The sequence below is a fragment of the Populus trichocarpa genome, chromosome 7 (assembly GCF_000002775.5).
Source record: "Populus trichocarpa isolate Nisqually-1 chromosome 7, P.trichocarpa_v4.1, whole genome shotgun sequence".
NCBI classification, from domain to species: domain Eukaryota; kingdom Viridiplantae; phylum Streptophyta; class Magnoliopsida; order Malpighiales; family Salicaceae; genus Populus; species Populus trichocarpa.
This window is the reverse complement of record NC_037291.2, coordinates 1710689-1732657: the sequence shown is the minus strand read 5'-3', so window position 1 is coordinate 1732657 and position 21969 is coordinate 1710689. Positions and strand designations below refer to the sequence as shown.

The 21969-nt window shown below is 36.3% G+C and overlaps 2 protein-coding genes and 1 non-coding gene across 6 annotated transcripts; 2 read left to right on the top strand and 1 right to left on the bottom strand.

Annotated features, from left to right (window-relative positions):
* Positions 1–805: 805 nt before the first annotated feature.
* Positions 806–18383, top strand: LOC7495483 (auxilin-like protein 1). 3 transcript variants are annotated; one of them, XM_024605559.2, is made up of 8 exons: positions 806–1330; positions 2070–3111; positions 3175–5653; positions 5762–5859; positions 5944–6009; positions 6107–6196; positions 6549–6725; positions 7186–7424. In XM_024605559.2, exons 1-8 carry the CDS (start codon positions 945–947, stop codon positions 7219–7221), a joined length of 4374 nt encoding a protein of 1457 aa, XP_024461327.2. In that variant the 5' UTR covers positions 806–944; the 3' UTR covers positions 7222–7424. The 3 variants fall into 3 exon arrangements, with proteins under 3 accessions (XP_024461327.2, XP_024461326.2, XP_002310250.4); XM_024605558.2 differs by lacking the exon at positions 7186–7424 and adding an exon at positions 18146–18383 and having other exon boundaries at positions 2070–5653; XM_002310214.4 differs by having other exon boundaries at positions 2070–5653.
* On the bottom strand, positions 8229–8312 carry TRNAL-CAA (transfer RNA leucine (anticodon CAA)). The gene has a single exon. It is a non-coding gene; the product is annotated as a tRNA-Leu (tRNA).
* Positions 9820–17607, top strand: LOC7495485 (pentatricopeptide repeat-containing protein At5g66500, mitochondrial). 2 transcript variants are annotated; one of them, XM_052454776.1, is made up of 3 exons: positions 9820–12221; positions 13343–14674; positions 17328–17607. In XM_052454776.1, exon 1 carries the CDS (start codon positions 10121–10123, stop codon positions 11741–11743), a length of 1623 nt encoding a protein of 540 aa, XP_052310736.1. In that variant the 5' UTR covers positions 9820–10120; the 3' UTR covers positions 11744–12221; positions 13343–14674; positions 17328–17607. The 2 variants fall into 2 exon arrangements, with proteins under 2 accessions (XP_052310736.1, XP_002310252.3); XM_002310216.4 differs by lacking the exon at positions 17328–17607 and having other exon boundaries at positions 13343–14954.
* Positions 18384–21969: the final 3586 nt, after the last annotated feature.

The window sequence follows — 21969 nt, the reverse complement described above, 5'->3', positions numbered from 1 at the left end:
ATATATATTTTTTAATTATTTTTTATATCAACACATTAAAATAAAAAAAACATAAAAATATTTTTTTAAAAAATACTTTTAAAACATAAAACAAACTAAATATATATATTTTTCTTAAATAGATTTTTATTGATTCATAGTTTACCACCAACTATCTATTTGTCATATATATAACCAATATAGTATTATTTCACCATGCTTTTAAACCTGGATTGGTTAGCTAGATTTTAACATATTTCTCTCGAGTTGAGTTTTAAAAATATTATATAAGAATTAATATGATTAAACTCGAATTATATAAAGATTTAACTAGCAACTTAGTTATGATTAATTAAAATCTGATTTAATTTATTTTAAAATATAAATTAACATTGTTTTAGTTATTTTTTTTATTAATAAAACATTTGTTTTATGGATTTGGATTAATTTAAATCCATATAACCCAAAACTTTACCTTAGTAGGTTTAATGATTTCAATAGCTGATATTCATGCGTACCAAGTGTTTAGAACATTTTGGTAATTAATTTAGAATGATATTTTCTAAAAATTTAAAATCTTATTAGGTCAAAGTTAATAATTTAGGATTTTACCCAATAAGCTCATGACACGTATCATAGAAAGAATCACAGGTCAGGCCTTAAACTAGGCATGATAACGATAGGAGCAAGAAGATACTAATACCCTATCCTTCCTTAACTTTATTACAGAATAATGTTCGGTGTCCAATTTGGTAATTTCAAAACTAGCTTTTCTATTCTCGATGTTATTTTTCATTTTGATTTCACTTTCCTCTGTCAGCTTTGCTGCTCTGACAGCATGCTATGCAGAGAAAAGAGCAAGAAACTGCAACAGAACAAAAAAAAAAAAAAAAAAACAATAAAAAGCAAACCCCATAAACACTCTTCAAAAACCCTAAAACAATCTCTCTCCTCCCTTCACTTTCATGGAAAACCTCCCACATTCTCAGCACCCAAACATGCTCTCGAAGAAACTCTTCACGAACCCCAGCAAAACTGTCTACGACGACGTATTTGGTGGCCCTCCTCGTTTTGGAGTAGCCCCTACCCTGTCTCCTCGAGTGGAAGACTACAGCGAGATATTCGGTGGATTTCACGCGCCACGTGGAGCTTCCTCTTCGATTCCAGTGCTTGATCTCCCATTGGTGGATAATGAAGCAGCCGAAGATGTTTTCTTTGATGTTAGAAGCTGTTCTGGGTTTGATTATAATGAGGTTTTTGGTGGGTTTAATGGCTCTGACTTTGCTGTTTCCTTCGAGGAGTTGATGATGAAGCAATCTGACGGCCGCGACTTTTCCTCTGATGAAGCTTGGTATGGTTATTTTGTGCTCTTAAAGTTAGCTTTTTTAAGTTTTTCTGGGGTTTTTGTTTTCATCTACAATGTAAAAAAAATGTGTGCAGTCATTGTTTTTCTTTGTTTTTAAGTGTCTTATTCCTAGTGTAAATTCTGTTTTCTTTTAGTATTTTTCAGCCTTTTCAAAGCTAAGTTGATAAATATATATTGCGCGTGCGCGTGCGCGTGCGCGTGTCGATTTAAAGTGTAATATTGGAGATTACGGTATACGGGAAGTTAGCATGAGGTAAACTATATGAGGTTTAATTTTGAAATTTTAGCTTCAGTGATCATAGATCGTGGTGTGATCACGCATATGTTGGTGCTTTGTGAAGTTCAAGGCTGGATGATCAGATGCTCTGAGGAGAAATTTGTGTTATTTTCTGAAAAATACGAGGTTTCTTTTTTCCATGGAATTGAGCATTACTTTTAGTGTATGCAAGCATAGCTAGAAGCTTCTTCAAGGAGATTGTGCCCTTTGAAAAATTAGGAGTTGTGTTTATTTTGAAAATGATTAGTTAGTCATGAAAATCTTGATGCTTTGGTTGCAAGCTGATGTGGTTGCTGGCTGTTTATTTTATTTGATTTCTTGAATTGTTTTGTGGGTTCTGTATGTTTGTTTCCATCGAGTAAAAAGTGATGGCATCTTATTTGGTATATCCCCCAGCAAGATAAAATCTGATAGTAGAATTTGGTTTTTCTGTTTACTCATTCATAGGACACCAGAAGACCCTGAATATCTATCAGAAGACTCAGATAATTATACAAAGAACCAATGCTTGTCGAATGGTGACTCTCACGAGTCCATTGATGGGATCATGGAATTTAACATATCATACCATAAAGCTACTCAAAGCAGCAACAAAGATATGCCAAATGGAATTACATATGTGACTCAGCCACTTGATGTTCCTGGATATGCTTTTATGGTTGATAGAACCATGTCTTTGCCAAAGTCAGATGACGAGCACCCACCTCTGCAGGTGAGTGATGATGGCCATCTCAATATTGATTTCACTGGGGAAATGTTGGGGGCAAAGAAGCTTAGGAAGACCATGTCACATCCGGCTAATGGTAGCGCTGATGATCTAGTTTTTGGAAATGAAGTTAGACCTCATAAGGAATATGTCCGAAATGGCTCTCTTCCTAATGAGACGTTTGTAACTATTTCTCATGTCAGCCTTAAAACTCACCCCTCTCAATTGCCACCACCTTCTAGACCACCGCCTGCATTAGACGTCAAAAAGAGAGATTCTTGTAAATCAACCCCAAACTGTCAAAGCGCTGCTTCCTCAGGGAGTGCTGGTGACAGTTCTCCACCTTACTTTGATGTAGAGGTAGATGCAAGTTCCTCTGCTGCTGCCTCTGCTGCTGCTATAAAAGAAGCTATGGAGAAAGCTCAAGTCAAGCTGAAAAGTGCAAAAGAATTGATGGACAGGAAGAGGGGTGGTTTTCAAAACCATACAAAATTGGGTTCAAAAAATGACAGAAAGGATAGAGAAGGTAGGGTGGTTAAGATTGTTGATGTGTCTGGTAGTACAAAATATGAAGGGGTGCAAGGCACTTGTGAAAGTGAAGAGAACGGAATGGATGACAGGCAAAAGGTTAAAATTGCAGATTCTTTAGAAGGGAAAAGGCATCAAAACGCAGCAAAAATGTCTTCTGATGAGAAGCTTGGAAGGGAATCCTTGTCATCTCAAGGATCCGATAAAATTGATGAAGCTAGTGAATGGAAAGAAGCTACTCAATTTTTTGAACTGGTGAGAACAAATGTACCCAGAAAAGTCATTGACTTGTCAAATAATGATAACATTTTTCCGCAGAACACAAATATCCATGAACAAGGGCAGAAGGTGAAAAAGGTAGCCATGGAAGCATCGCAGCAGCAGCTAGAAAATGGCAAGAAAGTACAAGCAGTTACAGCAGATCATGAACTGGAGGAATATGCCAAGAACACTAAAGTATCAAAACCAGCTCGTGACCTTGGGGGAAGCAATGGGAGATCAGAAGCTGCTAAAGTGGCACACAGAGAGAAAGGGCTTGAGAAGAAGGTACAAGTAGCTCAAGAGGTTCTTAGAGTGGAGGATGAGGACAAACTTGGAATGGACAAGCAGTCTTTGGAAACTGATAAGAGACGAACTAGAGCTGACGGGTCACAAAAACATGAGCTCATGGGAGAGGTTCCACGAGCACAAAGTAAACATGAAGCTAAGCAGACTGCAGAGGACAAGGAGAAAGAGCCTTGGCTGAAAGAGGCTGTTAGAAATGCGGAGAATGAGAAACTATTCATTCATAAAAAGGAAGGTGGTGAAAGGAGACAAAGGAGCACTTTTGAGAAGGAAGAAAATGAAAAGAAGCTTAAAGCAGCTCTTGAACAATTGGAAAATGAGAGAAGGCTGAAGAAGGCATTGGAGCAGAAAGAAAAGGAGAAGAGGATAAAGGAGGCTCGTGTGAGGGAAGAAACTGAGAAGAAGCAGGGAGAGGCTTATGAAACACACGAAGAGGAGAAGAGATTAAGAGCAGCTCTTGAGCAGGAAGAAAATGAGAGGAGACTGAAAGAGGCTTTGGTGAAGGAGGAGTATGAGAGGAGACTGAAAGAGATTCATGAGAAGGAAGAGTATGAGAGGAGACTAAGAGAGGCTGCTGATAGAGAGGAGAATGAGAGGAGACAAAGAAGGATTCGTGAAAGAGAAGAAAATGAGAAGAGATTAAACAAAGCTCTTGAGAAGGAAGAGAATGAGAGGAGAATACGAGAGAATGAGGGGAGGTTGAGAGAAGCTCATCAAAGAGAAGAGAAAGAGAAAAGATTAAAAGAAGCTCGTCAAAGAGAAGAGAATGAGAAAAGATTAAAAGAAGCTATTGAGCATGAAAATAAGAAAAAACAGAGAGAGGCTAATGAAAAAGAAGGAAATGAGAAGAAATGTAAAGAGGTTTTTGAAAATGAAGGGATTGGAGACACTCTAGAACAGGAAACAACTGAAAAGCAACTAGAAGAGACAAATGAGCAAGATGAAAGTGGCAAGTTAAGAGAGACTCCAGAGGGAGAAGTAAGTGAACCAGGAACATGCACATCAGAAGAAATGGGGGATGCATCCAAAGAGACCTGCAACTTGGAAAACACTGAGGTGAAGCTGAAGGATGGCTCTGAGAATGATAAACCAGGGATACTAAATGAGATGGGTGAGAACTGCAGGGTAGTGAAGCAGGCATGTAAGACGGAAGTCAATACGAACCTTGGATCAACTAGATTAGCTGGCAAACATGAGGGGAGGAATGGAAAACAAGTAGTGACCGAGGAGATTGCTCATGAAGAAATTGGCAAGGTACCTCCAGAGCTGAAAATCAGTGACAAGGAAGAAGCAGTTGAAACAGTGAGCACACAGGCTGGTGGAAAAACAAAAGTGTCTGGTTTGGCTCAAGGCAACTTAGAACATGAAAATAATGTAGTGGAAGATGATGCTGTGTCAGTTTATGGTGATGAAAGGACGAGGAAAGCAGGGGAAGCTGGAAATGGCACTGGACGAAAGAGCATAGAGAAAACTAAGAAAGCCTCCCAAGTAGAATCTGATATCGCAAATCAAGGGAAGGAATTTGCTCAGGACAGGAGTGACAGAAGAAAGAATATCCCCCAGGCAGTTGCTATGAATCATGAAGACAGAAAGGAAAATTTCATGTCAACTGGAGCAGTGAAAAAATCGGTTGAGACTGGAAGGAAAATAGAAGCTGCTCAGCCAGCTAATTTAGAAGCAAAAGGAAGTACCCCGGGATCAACTCAGCAGCTTAATACAAGTGAAAGAAAAGTAAAGAATCTCAATAAGACCCTATCATCAGAGGAAAAAGAAGTTGAGAGGATGAGAAGAGAAAAGGAGCTGGAAATGGAACGTCTCAGAAAGCTAGAAGAAGAGAGGGAGAGGGAAAAAGAAAGAGAAAAGGACAGAATGGCTGTTGACAGAGCAGCGCTTGATGCTCGTGAAAGGGTACATTTCGAAGCTCGTGATAGGGCAGAACGGGCTGCTGTGGAAAGAGCAATAACTGAGGCCCGTGAAAGGCTAGAGAAGGCCTGTGCAGAGGCTAGGGAGAAGTCATTAACTGATAACAGATCTTTAGAGGCCAGGCTCAGGGAACGTGCTGCAGTAGAGAGAGCTGCTGCAGAGGCACGCGAGCGTGCTTTTGGAAAAGTAATGTCTGAAAGGACTGCTTTTGAGGCAAGAGAACGAGTAGAAAGATCTGTCCCAGATAAATTCTCTGCTTCTTCCAGGAATGGTGGAATGGGACCTAGTTCTTCACCCTCAGTATATAATGGTATGTACACTGTTTAAACTGGAATTTTATACAAAACTTCTTACACACCTTTGCACATATTTGTTTTATCCTTTATTGCTTCTGAACCATGTATCCCTGTACAAAAAGGTTCCTACTATATGGAGAGATCTGAAGGGGTGGAAGGTGAGTCACCTCAAAGGTGTAAAGCAAGGTTAGAAAGGCATAGGCGAACAGCTGAACGTGCGGTATGATTTTCTTCCTACAGAGTAAATAGCAATCAATTGCTTACATCAAAGGAGTTCGTCTGTAATGTTTTGGCTTTATGGCAGGCAAAAGCTCTAGCAGAGAAAAATATGCGAGATCTTCTTGCTCAGAGAGAACAAGCAGAGAGAAATGTAATGATTTTTCACGAAGAATTTTTTGAACTTTCGAACTTGCTCTGCATATCTCACGCATATCTCACATATAATTCCAATCTAATTTTTCTTGCAGAGATTAGCAGAAACTCTGGATGCTGATGTCAAGAGGTGGTCCAGCGGGAAAGAAGGAAACTTGCGTGCATTGCTGTCAACTTTACAATATGTATGTTGTATTCTCCTTGCATCATTTTAGGAATGTTGAAGTCTTCTGGTTTCCTTTAATGCTTATAAAATGTAATTAATTGAAGTTTTTGCTGCTACACCCTTTTTTGGATAATATATAAAGATAAAACTTGAATGAATATTTTATATAGCCAAATTACTACGAGAAGGTGTATCTCTTTTGTGTTGTTAAGGTGTCTGGGTTGAGTTTCTCTTGTTTAATACTCTCCACCAGCTAGTTCACTTCATTTCCTTTTTTAGGTTTTCTAGATGTTTAGATTTCTGGCCTCCTTTCGTCAGTTTTCATTCAATCTGGCCTGTACAATGTTACTTGAAATATTTTTTTGTGGCAGATCCTTGGGTCTGACAGCGGCTGGCAGCCAATTCCATTGACTGAAGTAATAACTTCAGCAGCTGTAAAGAAAGCTTACAGGAAAGCCACGCTTTGTGTTCATCCTGACAAGTTACAACAACGGGGTGCAAGTATTCAGCAGAAGTACATATGTGAGAAGGTCTTTGATCTTCTGAAGGTACTGTTTTGCACGTTACTTCCAACAACTTCAGTGATTATTGAAACTAGAAAATATGCTTGACAAGATCACAAAATCATTTTTAAGACAACATCTCTTGTATTTTTATTGTTGGAAAATAGCCTTTGGTACACCTATGGAAAAGCCTTCACAGAAAGATCTCTAGTTCTATGCCTAGACTCTTCTCATTAGGTTAGAATTACTCTGCTTCACCCATCCCCATCTGTTGAGGCTGCATTCAGCTCTCTCACTAAATGGTCATCAGTGTTCAGTATCCTGTAGTGCTTAAAAACCTGTCGATAGCTTTTCTATTTTTCACGAGTCAAAGATACAGTATGTATTCCATCCAAATTCCAAACCATAGTTTTGTTCTGCCATCAGGCTGAGGCAGCAAAGTCTGACCATGGAGATTCTTGCTAATATCTGTATTCTTATCATTTTATTGCTGGTTTATTTTCAGGAGGCTTGGAGCAAGTTCAACTCAGAAGAGCGGTAGCCTGAGCTCATCATATCTGTGCCATTTACTTATTCGCAATTGACAACTCATTCTGTAAATACATTCGTCTTGTAGGTAAATATCGTTGAGTCCATCAGATACTTCATTATCTATTTGCAGTTTGAGAATGTAATTTATGCTCAAAGGGAAATAGGTAAGAAACAAATATTATTCAATGCAAAGCGGCCAATTTGTATTTCAAACCTGCAATCCAATCAAGTTTCCATGTAACAAGATTGCATACGAAGGAGACAGCCTTGAAGGCTTGGCCCTATTTAATATTAACATGTCCAGTCACAGAAGTGAACAAATTAGCAGAGGGAGAGGTTTATCGTTGTTATTTTCTGGCCAGACGTCGGAACCTAATTACAATCTCTTATAATCTTCTCTGATTAAAATGTTTACGAAAAAAGGCTTCAAGATGTTCATCTCGATCGCTCTAAATGAATTTAATTTCCTGCAACCACCTTAATAATTGGATAAATGTTGAGAGAAGGAACATAAGATCAGGCGTCGATGACTAAAAAGAGAGTAAGCATGTTATGTTTGATGGAAAACATGATGATAGTGGCATGCATGGCAACTGAGGATCTTGAGGAAAACAATTTCAGTGATCAGCAAACGTGTAGTAGTGATCAAGGTTGCTTCCATGTAATTATTAATGAATCGGGCCTCTAACAAGAGTTGGTAAAATCGCATCATAACACTAACTGCATTTCTGCTTTTTCAGCTATCTTCGGTTTGGAGATGTAATGATTTTTTTTGTTGTTGAAAGAATTCATATAAAAAGTATGTATTTTTTATTTTTGTAAAAAAGATTAAAATTATGTTTTTTTTTTGTAAAAAAAAAACAAGTCCTAGTTAGTTTTTACCGAGTATTTGATTAATTAGATAAATTTTTAGTCAGTTGACATAAAACTCAGCACAGGATAAATCCTAGATCGGTGATCACTGAGCTGAGCTCATACAATTTCTCACTACTGAATAATAATATGAAAGTAGAAAAATGTCAGAAGTGGGATTTGAACCCACGCCCTCTCTCGAAGACCAGAACTTGAGTCTGGCGCCTTAGACCACTCGGCCATCCTGACGTGATGCTTCTCTGTCCTTCTATTTAGTTATTGTATTAATTAGACTTTATTTTCATCATCGCACCTGCATATCCCGCGTTAAGAACCTGGGAGTGAAGTTGTCAAAAACGCAGAAAATGTAATGCAAACCTGGAGAGTAAAAACAGATCGTAAAATTATAAGAAATGTTTTCTTATATATGGTTCAAGTACCTTAGATTACATAATTGCTTTTTGAGAATTCTTTATTGAATCATTGTCTGCTCTAAATTACTTGATGTTACAAGCATCTGCAGAACAAAAATGGAGAATTTGAGTTGGCCTTATGTTGATATTCTATCAAACAGAAACAAAATTATCAAGTTGGCCTTATGTTGATATTCAACGGTACTTTACTGACAAAACAGAAGCAAAATTAATCTTGATCAATAAAATCTTGCAGCAGCAAATGACTGCTGCCAATACAAGCCATTAAGAATCATGTCCTGGAATAAAGGAATTAAAGTAAAAGGCATCAGCTGAACCAAAGCAATTAGCAATAAACTGGGAGTCAAATTCATGGATGTATGGCATAACAGTGCAAATAAAAGATGGCACAAGTAAATTCCTTCATTTTCCCTCCCCACACCCCATAAAGAAAGTGTGTGAGAAAGACAAGAACAAGCACATTTTCTTTTTGTCAATACAGTATCTGTGGCACTTCAAGTCTTGTTCTTGGATTGAGGAAGAATCAAAAGGGAGCTAATTTACAGAACACAATAAGAAATAGTAAAACTTGACGATTGATTTCCACCTAACAAGAACCAGCCACTCCCTTTAAGCAAGCAAACAGACTCTATCTTTGACAGGGATGATAATAGAACTTTCTCGGTCTCAGTAGCTGCTTATGGATCCAAGGAAGGCCAGGTGCAGATGCTTATATTGACATACTTGTTCCTTCCTCAAACTCCCCACTGACCCCAAAACAGAGGGGGAAAATCCTCCTAGCTTCTATCTAGAACAGTTAATTAGTACCCATGTCTACAGTAGAGGGCTGAAGTTGTTTGGATCTCACGGTGGCTGGTGGAGAGGACGTCAACGATGATGGAAAAAAAGAAGGAGAGGGCTGCTAGGGTGCAGTATATATACATATCGAGTGAACTTGTAAAATCAGTCTTCAAATCATGATTTTACTCTATTTTAACGAGTCAAGATGATTTTAGTCGGATTTTGTCTCCGTTTTTGATTTTTGAAATCGATTTTATACGATAAATTTATATTAACTCATAAAACTATTAGATTTTACAAGTTCATTCATGATTTTAACACCATTACCGAGTATTTTCACTTTGATAATTAGCCTCCAGCCCTTCACAATCCAATTAAAACTTAATTCAGGGATGAGAATATATCAGTTTATATATATATATATATATATATATATATATATTACCCCTATTAATTTAAAAAATTATATATTCATATTTTATTCATCATTTTTCAGTTATCTACATGGATATTTATTCCATAACTATTATTTATTATTCAACTTATTAACTTGGAGGCATCCCATGTTCAAATCCTTATCATCCATTCATCCTCACAATTTTAGATTTTAGTGCTGGTTCATGTGAATTTTAGTTTTAGAGTTGGTTAATCTTATCAACCATGATTATAGTTATTAAATTTAGCTTAAATTAGTGTGAAATTGATCGAATTTTACCCAGTTAACCCCTTTTTTTTCTTTTTTTTTCCAAAACAATTTTGATTTAATAGGCGCCGTCCACTTTCACAAGCCATTTCTTCCCCTCATTTGTTAATAAAGAAATAATCACTCCCTCTTCATATTTGATGCCTCCTAAACCCCGGTCGCTGTCCATTTGTTACCGTTTCTTTTGTTACCCTAACTTCTCCGCCAGAACACCCATTAACGGTTATTCGGAAGCAAACGCAACCATCTACCTTCAGAACCGTTATGTTCATACCGGCAACCTGTTCGATGAATTGCCTCACAGAGACCTCTACTCCCTCAACTCTCAACTCGCCTCCTATTCTCGCGATGGAAACTTTCTTGCCACATGGGATCTCTTCTCTCGCATTCATTCTGCATTTCTTGACCTTGATGCTTACACCTTTACGCCGGTTCTCCGTGCATGCTCGGCTTTGCCTGACACGAAGTGTGGCAGACAAGTCCATGCTTTAATGATTAAGACAGGCACGGATTTGGGAACTATAACAAAAACTGCAGTAATGGATATGTATTCAAAATATGGGTGCTTGGGTGAGTCAGTTAAGGTCTTTGAAGAAATGGAATTCCGGGACGTTGTGACTTGGAATGCTTTGGTTTCGAGTTTTCTTAGGCATGGTCTTGCTAAGGAAGCGCTTGGTGTTTTTAGAGCAATGAGGAGGGAGAGTGTGGAGATAACTGAGTTCACACTGTGTTCTGTGCTTAAGGCTTGTGCCTTTATTAAGGCTTTTCGACAAGGTAAGCAAGTTCATGGCTTGGTCATTGTGATGGGTCGAGATTTGGTGGTTTTAGGCACTGCTCTTATTGATTTTTACTCTAATGTGGGGTATATTAGCGAAGCTATGAAAGTTTTTTCTTGTTTGAGTTGCAGGAAAGATGAGGTTTTGCGCAATTCTTTGATTGCTGGGTGTGTCAAGCATAGGAGATACGAGGAGGCGTTTTTAGTGATGAGTACTATGAGACCAAATGCGGTTGCACTTACTACTGCTCTTGCTGCTTGCTCTGATAATTCAGATTTGTGGATTGGGATGCAGATTCATTGCGTGGCACTGCGATTTGGATTTATTGCAAATACTCAAGTGTGCAATGTGTTATTAGATATGTATGCAAAATGTGGGAGAATTTTGAAATCCAGATCAATATTTGACGGGATCTGTCATAAAACTGTTGTTTCTTGGACTAGCATGATAGATGCATATGGAAGGCATGGTCATGGGGATGAAGCACTCAAGCTGTTTAAAGAGATGGGGCAAGAAGGAAGTAGAGTCTTGCCAAATTCTTTGACACTTCTTGCTGTTCTATCAGCATGTGGGCATTCAGGACTAGTCAAAGAAGGCCAAGAACTTTTTAATTCTGCAAGGGAGAAATATGGTCTGGATCCAAGTCAGGAGCATTATTCCTGCGTCATAGATATCTTAGGCCGTGCTGGCCAAATAGAAGATGCATGGTGCCTTTTTCATGATATGGTTAAAAAGGGTATAGGGCCTACAGCTGCAGTGTGGGCAGCACTAGTGAATGCTTGTTGTCTTAACCTGGATGTATCTAGGGGTGAGTTTGCTGCAAAGCATCTCTTGGAATTAGAACCAAATAATGATGGCATTCATGTGCTGGTTTCAAAGTTCTATGCATCCATTGATAGGTGGGATGTTGTGGAGAGCTTGAGAAACAATATGAGGAAGAAAGGACTGACTAAAGTATTAGGTAGTAGCTGGTTAGATGTTGCATGAAATTGCCACTTAACTACAAATTAGAGCAGAAAAGGGGTGGTTTGAACTTCTTGATTTTGATCAAAGAGCAGACTGTTATTCATCAAGAAGACTCAGAAAGTGCACCACTCTCAGGTCTGGCTTTTCCATTATTCTATTTCCACGTGGAAGATTTCCATTAAAGCAATTCATAGAAGTGATCAGATGCATCTGGTTAATTACTTGACTGGTCTCGTTTTTGGAGTTTTGAGATAACGGTGCAGGTTCGGAAATTTAGTTTCTCATTTCCAAAACAGTATTTTTGAAACAAGTAGTCTCCAGACTTATTCAGCACCTGGCTAACTAGAATCCACAAAGTAGAGCCGAATTCCTCTCAGGGCTAATTACAGTTTATTGGTGCCTATCAAATACTTGCTTCTTGTGAACCATTCTGAAGGCAAATATATCACAGATCTCATTCGTCATCCATTTTCCATAAACAGAGATTCCTGGCAACGAGGTTGGTTGTTTTTGCTCTTACTGATACTGTTCTAATTTGACTATATGAAAGGAGAAGGTGTTAACAACTTTTAACGAGACCGGGTACCAAGTTTGTTAATAAGTGTTCGGCAAAATGATAAAAATTTGGCCTTGAGAGGAAATACTTGACTTTTCCGTCAAATATTTCAAAATCCTAATTGTCTTGGTGTCTGGTTGAAATGATGTAAGAAATAATTATAATTTGGATATGAAATGAGGAGAATAATGCAAGCAAGTTAAGATGGGCAGGGAGTTTAAGACTTCTTGTATGATGTGAAATCTAAAATGAGGTCAGAGGTGATCTATTCTTTACATGTTCTGCAATAAAGCTGCGTGGCATAAACAAGCAAGGTGGTAGCTAAGGTGATAAGTTCTATTGGGTAAAGAGTTTCTGCTGGGAAAAAAAAATCCAGGGTTATGTGTATTGCTTGGTACTCATTTGTGTACTTAGTTCAGAAAGCCGTGAGTGACAGAATTTATCGGTGTGTTCAGTAATGGAGTAATACTCCATATTTTCAAGAAAAATAGAAAACGAAATATGGAAAAAGAAATTTGTGTTCAAATGATATATTTTTACAAGTTAGAAAAAGGAAAAAAAATTTCGGTTCTTCCACTATAATGCCTGAAGTTGGAAAACCTCTGTTTTCCAAAAAAATTCACCCTGGAGACTGTTTTTATGTTTAAAATTGCATTTTAAAAGTGTTTGACTTGAAAAAGTAGTGAATTGATTTTTATAGTATTTTTTTATAATTTTGATTTGTTAATGTCAAAAAATTAAAAAAAATCTGAAAAAAAAATTCATTTATTATATTTATCTTATATCTCTCCTCTAAAAATAATGATAAAAAAAATATCAAAATGTAAAGAATATCATAGAAAAAATGTTTAATTTAAACACGATTTCTATTTCGCCATTTTTCTCCAAATGGAAAACAATATGACATGAATACATTATGTTAGAAAGATTTTCTGAGATTTGAAGAAATGAACATGTTTTCTAATATTTTCTATAGGAGATGAAAAACCAGAAAAAGAAAAGAAAACTAACAAGAAAAAAGGAATATTGTTTTGTGTCACTGAATAATGCCTGTAACTCCGCAGGAGGAGAAATGGATTCTCTTTTGAAGAATTTCATTCAGGATTTGCAGAGAAGACGCAAGGGTTCAAAGATGCTTCAGAAGATTCTGAGTATACTACTGTTTTGTCAGATTTGGGATCTGTTTAATTAGTTTAGCTCATCATTTCTGTCTTTTGTTTCCAGTTTCCGCAGCTTGCCGCTGTCCTTTTAAACTCTGCATTGTCCCTGTCTGGGTTGCTTTGTTGATCAAGTCATCACTTAACACCCAAAAAAAAAAGAAGAAGAAAAAGACTTCCATCGACGCTCTTTTACAAGGTTTTTCTTGCAATTGGCCTCGACGCCTCCTTGTTAGAGAGCTTTCTATGAACCTTCCTGGAACACACCGCACATCTTACATGCATGTTGGAGCTAAAAACACCAATATCACACCTTCTTGGAACACACCGCACATCTTACATGCATGTTGGAGCTAAAAAACCAATATCACTGACAACGTTTCCAAATCCGCCACCCACATAATCTATTGCTCATAAAGAAGGGTTGAATTTTTTGATGCACGAGGTCACTATCTCACCTGTGAGCTTTGAAATTTTCTTCTCGCTTGTGGTTGGAATGGAGAGTTGCACTTGAAAAAGTCCAGAAAGACAGAGCCAAGCAGCCGTTTCTTGAAAAGTCAGAGCTGCGAGATAACCTTTCACACACCAAAAACATACAAAAGAACAAAGAGCTCACCAAACAAAGACCAACTGGTTTAAAAAATGCTACGCACGGTCGCTCATGCATGCATCAGCAAATCCTGTCTATTCATTTCGTGTAAACCTCACCATATGGACGGACAGGATCCTCCCACAACTTTATCAGCATCTGTTCATAGCATTTCTCACTAATCAAGCAACAAACACGTGGCCAAATATCTTAAATTAATCAGTAGGTCATTGCTTTTGACTTGTTCATTTTCGTCCACAAAGAAGTGCTCACCAACCACACCGATTCTTCCATATATACACACACAGTCCAAGTTCATGTTATCTTCCAGAGCATTGAGCATATTACTTCTATTAGGATCAAGCCATGTTGAGAGCATTGAGCACATGCAGGAACCATGGGGGTTATGAAAGGTTAGTTGACGAGCCTGTTAACATAAGTCTATTGGATGGGAAGTTGAAGAGGGCTAAAAGCGTACCAGCTAGTGTTTTTGGCTCATCAAAGTCACGAAAGTTGGGACCAGAACTGGCCCTTCAAAATATTTTTCCGGCGAAGCCTAGCAGCAGAAAGGTTAGCAAGAGTCATCCACTGTTTAGTCTCTTCAATAATCGTAGAAAGAAGAAACCTACGGCTAGGCCAGAATTTGCTAGGTACTTGCAGTATGTGAAGGAAGGAGGGATATGGCTCTGATCTGTCAAATATATATATGCATGGCCATAGATTCATCAACATTGAAACAAGAAAAGGCAGTGCTGTTCGATCAGCTTTCTTTTATTTAGCTCAAAGAAGTGTATTATTCTAAGCAAACAATGCTTTTGACAAACTGAAATTCGGCAATGCCAAATATGACAAATCTTTTCACTTTTTGTACGATCCATTTGATTTCACAGAATTAGAATTGAAATATTGAAAGTTCTTGCTTTGTGTTCATTGAATCTACTATATATATTGTTTTAGCTGTCCAATCGTTCTCGTCTCTGGCAAGCGAGTTGAGAATCAATTATGAGTATAGCTTCAAACTATCGACTACAACCTGCTATATGAATTATGTTATTGTGCTAGGGCCTTGTATTTTTGTTCTTCTTATTCCTTCACGATAAACAGTACATCTAGACTAACAAACTTCAAATCAAAGAAGAATCTATGGGGCTAGGATTTCAATGGAAGAAGGATTTGATGCTCAGTTGTCTTATCCGTTAATCTGGAGATATTGAAAAAATCTAGCTGCAGTGCTAGCTGTGCATAATTTGTGAATGTATACTACTGTAAATGTAACCATCAAAACAGCTCGGGATCATCGGTCTTGTGACAACTGATAAGCCATGCATAACTAGTGAGGGAGATAAATTCTAATCATGGAATCAAGAATAGATGGGAGGCTTGTAGTATGCGTGTTGGAAGAATTGATAGTTCTGAACAATCAGTTATGAATCCGCCACCGGCAGATCATGTAGAAAAGTCAATTGTAGATTTCTCACTAACAAATCATGCAAAAGAAGGCATGCTCCAACACAAATAATCTGATAAGAAGAGCCCACATAACTTTAGATATAATCATGGAATTAAACTTGATTTTATTGGATGATTTTATAGACATAGTTTTCTATAAAAGAATCCGTTGACTATAATCAACCGAGGTCTGGAAGGCCCTTGAATTAGGTTTGAAAGAAATTAGTCTGGTTCAATTTCATTAATTTTTCTTTTTAGTTTTAAATTTTTTATTTAATTTTGGATTTTATATAATCTTTTCTATTTGACTTAGTGTTATTTTTCTATCCCATAAAAGTTGATTTTTAATTTATTTAAAGAGTTGTAAGCTTCGTGAAAAAAAGACATTCAAATACAAAATACGAATTAGAGGTAATAACCCTTTTCGGCAACATTTTGTCTTTCTTTAAAGTCTTCTTGTGTTTTGTTTTCCATTTGCATTAAGGCTTTTTCCATCCTCTAAAAGAAATTCGAGAGAAAAGGAAGATGCTGCAGCCTCAAGGCGGAACAATTCCATTAAACAATGGACAAATCAGCCTTGTACGGTGATTAGAGGTGGCCTTTTCTGATGGTCAATTCCTTTCAGCCGGCAAACCACTAAATGCTTTTTTACATCGAGACTCACCAAGTACTTCTTGCCAGGTCTTAGGAATGCATGCCACTCCCAACAGGAATTGAACAGTCACAACAAATTTCTTTTCTGCAGCTCCACAGGCTCGAATCCATCACACTAAGCAAAACAGCTCGAGGGTTTGGCAAATCAATTCGAAATAAAAAAAATGAAATGTATATTCAACTTTTAATCGAGGAATTGGGATCACCTGAAAGGAAAAAATCAACCGATTGTGCCCAAGAAACAGTCACGAAAGTCTTTCTGAACTTCTTGGCAGGTGAAGCTTGTTTTCCGAATAGGTTAAATTAAACCTGAGGGCGGTGTAGTTTTATAATGTAATCTCCTGCTAATAAAAACTTGACTAATTCCTCAGAACAACAAATACAAGGAATTACAGCAACAACCACTGGCCAACAAGTGACAATTTCTTCGAGAAAATTAGGAATGAGAAGAGATCAAACTCACTGCCGAAATGTGTGCTTTATATATATATATGAGGATGACCATTTCTTGACAAGTCAGAGCTGCGATAACCTTTCACTAAAAACATAAAAAAGAACAAAGAGCTCACCAAACAAAGACCAACTGGTTTCAAAAAATGCTACGCACAGTCGCTCATGCATGCATTAGCAAATCCTGTCTATTCATTTCATGTAAACCTCACCATATGGACGGAGAGGATCCTCCCACATCAGCTTTATCAGCAATTGTTCATAGCATTTCTCACTAATCAAGCAACAAACACGTGGCCAAATATCTTAAATTAATCAGTAGGTCATTGCTTTTGACTTGTTCATTTTCGTCCACAAAGCAGTGCTCACCAACCACACGGATTCTTCCATATATATATACACACACAGTCCAAGTTCATGTTATCTTCCAGGGCATTGAGCATATTACTTCTATTAGGATCAAGCCATGTTGAGAGCATTGAGCACATGCAGGAACCATGGGGGTTATGAAAGGTTAGTTGACGAGCCTGTTAACATAAGTCTATTGGATGGGAAGTTGAAGAGGGCTAAAAGCGTACCAGCTAGTGTTTTTGGCTCATCAAAGTCACGAAAGTTGGGACCAGAACTTGCCCTTCAAAATATTTTTCCGGCGAAGCCTAGCAGCAGAAAGGTTAGCAGGAGTCATCCACTGTTTAGTCTCTTCAATAATCGTAGAAAGAAGAAACCTACGGCTAGGCCAGAATTTGCTAGGTACTTGCAGTATGTGAAGGAAGGAGGGATATGGCTCTGATCTGTCAAATATATATATGCATGGCCATAGATTCATCAACATTGAAGCAAGAAAAGGCAGTGCTGTTCGATCAGCTTTCTTTTATTTAGCTCAAAGAAGGGTGTATTATTCTAAGCAAACAATGCTTTTGACAACCTGAGATTTGGCAATGCCAAATTTGACAAATCTTTTCACTTTTTGTACGATCCATTTGATTTCACAGAATTAGAATTGAAATGAAAGTTCTTGCTTTGTGTTCAATATTGAATTTACTATATTGTTTTAGCTGTCCAATCGTTCTCTTCTCTGGCATATTTACCATAAATGGTAAATATAATATATAAATACGATGTTAAAATCTTCTTTTTCAACAATTCTCCGGAAATTCACTGACTAGTATATAAAGCCCCAAGAGAAAATGAGTTTTTTAAACCATTTAGTGATAAGCAGCTTTTGACTTTTAACTTTTTCTAGAAAGATCTCTCATGTGAACCCATGTGTAGGCTTTCTACGCCTAGACTCTTACTCCTCGTTAGGTTAGAATTACTCTGCTTCACTCATCCCCATCTGTTGAGGCTGCATTCAACTCTCTCACTAAATATTCATCAGTGTTCAGTATCCTGTAGTGCTTAAAAACCTGTAGATAGCTTTTCTATTTTTCACGAGTCAAATATACAGTATGCATTCCATCCAAACCATAGTTTCGTTCTGCCATCAGGCTGAGGCAGCTAGGTCTTTGACCATGGAGATTCTTGCTAATATCTGTATTCTTATCATTTTGTTGTTGGTTTATTTTCAGGAGGCTTGGAACAAGTTCAACTCAGAAGAGCGGTAGCCTGAGCTTATCATATCTGTGCCATTACTTATTCACAGTTGACCACTCATTCTGTAAATACATTCGTCTTGTAGGTAAATATCGTTGAGTCCATCAGATACTTCATTATCTATTTGCAGTTTGAGAATGTAATTTATGCTCAAAGGGAAATAGGTAAGAAACAAATATTATTCAATGCAAAGCGGCCAATTTGTATTTCAAATCTACAATCCAATCAAGTTTCGATGTAACAAGATTGCATACGAGGGAGACAGCCTTGAAGGCTTGGCCCCATTTAATAGTAACATGTCCACAGTCACAGAGGTGAACAAATTAGCAGAGGGAGAGGTTTATCATTGTTGTTTTCTGGCCAGATCAAGTAGCTGTTCGGAACCTAATTACAATCTCTTATAATCTTCTCTGATTAAAATGTTTAGGAAAAAAGGCTTCAAGATGTTCATCTCAATCACTCTCAATGAATTTAATTTCCTGCAATCACCTTAATTATTGGATAAAAGTTGAGAAAAGGAACATAAGAGCATAGTTTGATGACTGAAAAGAGAGTACGCATGTCAAGTTTGATGGGAAACATGATGATAGCAGGGGCATGCATGGCAAAAGAGGATCTCGAGGAAAACTATTTGATCAGCAAGGGTGTAGTAGTATACGATTTCTCACCACTGAAAAGCTGCTTGTAGTCATGTGAGTAATACAAAAATGTCAGAATGGGATTTAAATCCACGCCCTCTCTCAAGACCAGAACTCGAGCCTGGCGCCTCAGACCACTCGCCCATCCAGACTTGTTGCTTATATGTCCTTTTACTTTGGTACTTAGTGTTTATTCATGCTGTGTTTTTTTGAAATTTTTTTAGTTTTAAATTATTTTTTAAATTATTTTAATGTGTTAATATTAAAAATAAAAAAATATTATTTTAATATATTTTCAAATAAAAAATATTTTAAAAAATAATATCTAATACCCTCTCAAACATGCTATTTTCTATTGTATCAATGTTTGACCTAGTGGAACAGTCTAGAATCCGTTAGAAAATCAACTACCTAATTTAATAAAGTTAATAGAATTTATTTTTAAATAATTTTATTTTAAATATAAAAAAACAAGACAGTATTCCTTTTTCAACCTGTACTATCTCTCTAAAATAATTTTTCGCTAGTTAATTTGGGAAAACAACATTTCCAAAACCTCCAACCACACAATCTTTTGCTTATAAAGAACAATTGATTATTTTGTATGCACGAGGTCACCATCCTCACCTCTGAACTTTGAAGTTTTCTTCATGGTGGTGGTTAGAAAGAAGACGACTTGCACTTAAAAAAATCCTAGAAAGACAGAGAGCCGTTTCTTCACAAGCCAGATCGATCTGCAATAACCTTTCATACACGAAACTTACAAAAGACCACCTAGTTTACTAAAAATGCCATGCACAGTCGCTCGTGCATGCATTGGCAAATCTTATCCATTCATTTCATGTAAACCTCACCATATGGACGGACATGATCTACGTAACGTACCCACATCAACTTTATCAGCAATTGTTCATAGCATTTGTCGCTAATCAAGCAACAAATTAAACACGTTGCCAAATAACTTTAATTAGTAGCTGATTGCTTCTGACTTGGTTCATTTTCATCCTTCTTCCATATGTACACTCCAAGTTCATGTTATCTTTCTGGGCGTTGAGCATATTACTTCTATCAGCATCAAGCCATGCTGAGAGCATTGAGCAGATGCAGAAACCATAGCGATTATATATGGAAGGTTACTTGATGAGCCTGTTAACATAAGTCTATATATTGGATGGGAGGTTGAAGAGGGCTAAAGGCTTGCGAGGCTAGTGTTTTTGGTTCATCAAAGTCATGAAAGTTGTGAAAAGAATTGGCCCTTTTAAATATTTCTCCTGCGAAGCCTAGCAGCAGAAAAGCTCCAAGAGTCATCCACTGTTTAGGTTATAATCATGCAATTAATTAGATCACGGTTTGTTATCATGTCAAAATTAAGACTATATATATTAATTTATAGATATAACATGCATACTAAACATATTAAACTTATAGTTGATATAAAAATTAAAGTCTGCACATGCATCTAGTCATATAATATATTTTCTGAATAATTATAAGAATTAAAATATATCGATTCTTTAAGATTAATTTTTCATTCATAATTTATTTCAATAATGTTAATATTGTATGTTAAAAAGTTTATAATAAAGATAAAATTTTAATGTCATTTTACCTCAAAAAAATAAGTGAATTCCACATTTAATTTAACCTTAAATATACTTATAACTAACTATATTTTAAATATATTTTCCCAACAACACTGTAAAGTAAGGCCTGTGAACTAGAAAACCTACTCAAATTCTCTTTTTATAACAACAAAACTTAAATTTAAATGGAGAGAGAGTGTGGATTTTCTATTTATTTCTCTCTTTTCTATTTTTTTCAACTACTAAGAATGAAGTCCCTTCCCCTATATATTGTTATCTATTTTTGAAGTCCCACGTAAACAAAAAAAATATCAGAATAAATTAAAAGGGGAGATGGGAGAAAAAAAGTAGGAAAATATTAATAATAAATTTAAGTTTAAAGGTTCAAGGGTCTAATACAAAGATTTCTCAAGGTTTGAAATGATAGTAAGTTAGTGAGAGGTAAAACTTTTCAAATGAAAAAAAAAAAAAACAGAGAAAATAGTTGTTCTATGTATATTTTCTTATCTAAAAGTAGATCCTTATTATCTGCTTAAAGTGTTTTTTTATTTTTTTTGTTTTATTTTTATGTTTACAAGTATAATTAAAAAGAGGTTTGGAATGCTCAACAAGTAATGTTGTATTCGTTTTTTTTGTTGCTGTGTTTTTTTTTTTTTTTTACTAAAGTTCTTTTAAAGTTTTCTAATGTTTTTTAATATAATAAGGCTAATGTTTAAGGTTTTTTTTTATATATATATAAAAGAGTATCTTAAGCCTATATATATATAAGTAAAACACTTGTTATTCTTTCATAATTCTCCTTTTCTCTTTCAAACTAAATCGAAGAATCCTTTGCATAAAATCTCTGATCAATTACAATAAATATTCAACTTGATGAGCCAACTCAGTAATAAATTAATTCAAAGCTTGAATAAAATCAAGTTTTATTTTAAACTATATATTGTTTTTTATTAAAATAATATTTTTTTGATTTTAAAAAACAAAACTGATAATATTCACTAAAAAAACAAAACAATATCATTTTAATAAATAAAAAATAATTGAACTCTAGCTAATTCAAAATGCAAATCTTAAACTAATTCTTATAATTATGCCACTATCCTTACCGACAGTGAATCATGGTGCTAGATGTCCTTAAAAAACAGGAATCCATGGTCAATCTTCTTTTTAGTGCATGCGAAAAAGAAATCACTGTTGCTAATTTAATAAAATTATAATTATATTTTATTGTAAACTGGGTTCCACTTTTTTTCCAAGGTAAGAGAGAAAATCGAATTAAATCAAGAACTAAATTTCTTAATGTAATGATCTAAGCAACTCTGGAAAAAAAAAAGCTTAATAACACGTTAAAAGCTCAAATTTCAACTAACAAATTAAATTTAATAGTAACATTATTAATTTATTAAATTTTTTTTTTTAATCCAGTTTTTGCAAAGTTGCTCATTGACAGGCTCTAACTTTTTCTCGTCACATCACACGTCACGTAGCATCATTAACATCAAGATTCAACTACCCATCGAAAGACCCATTCCACTCTCTCCTTTGTTCTTGAGAAACACTATGGAGCCACGCCAACAT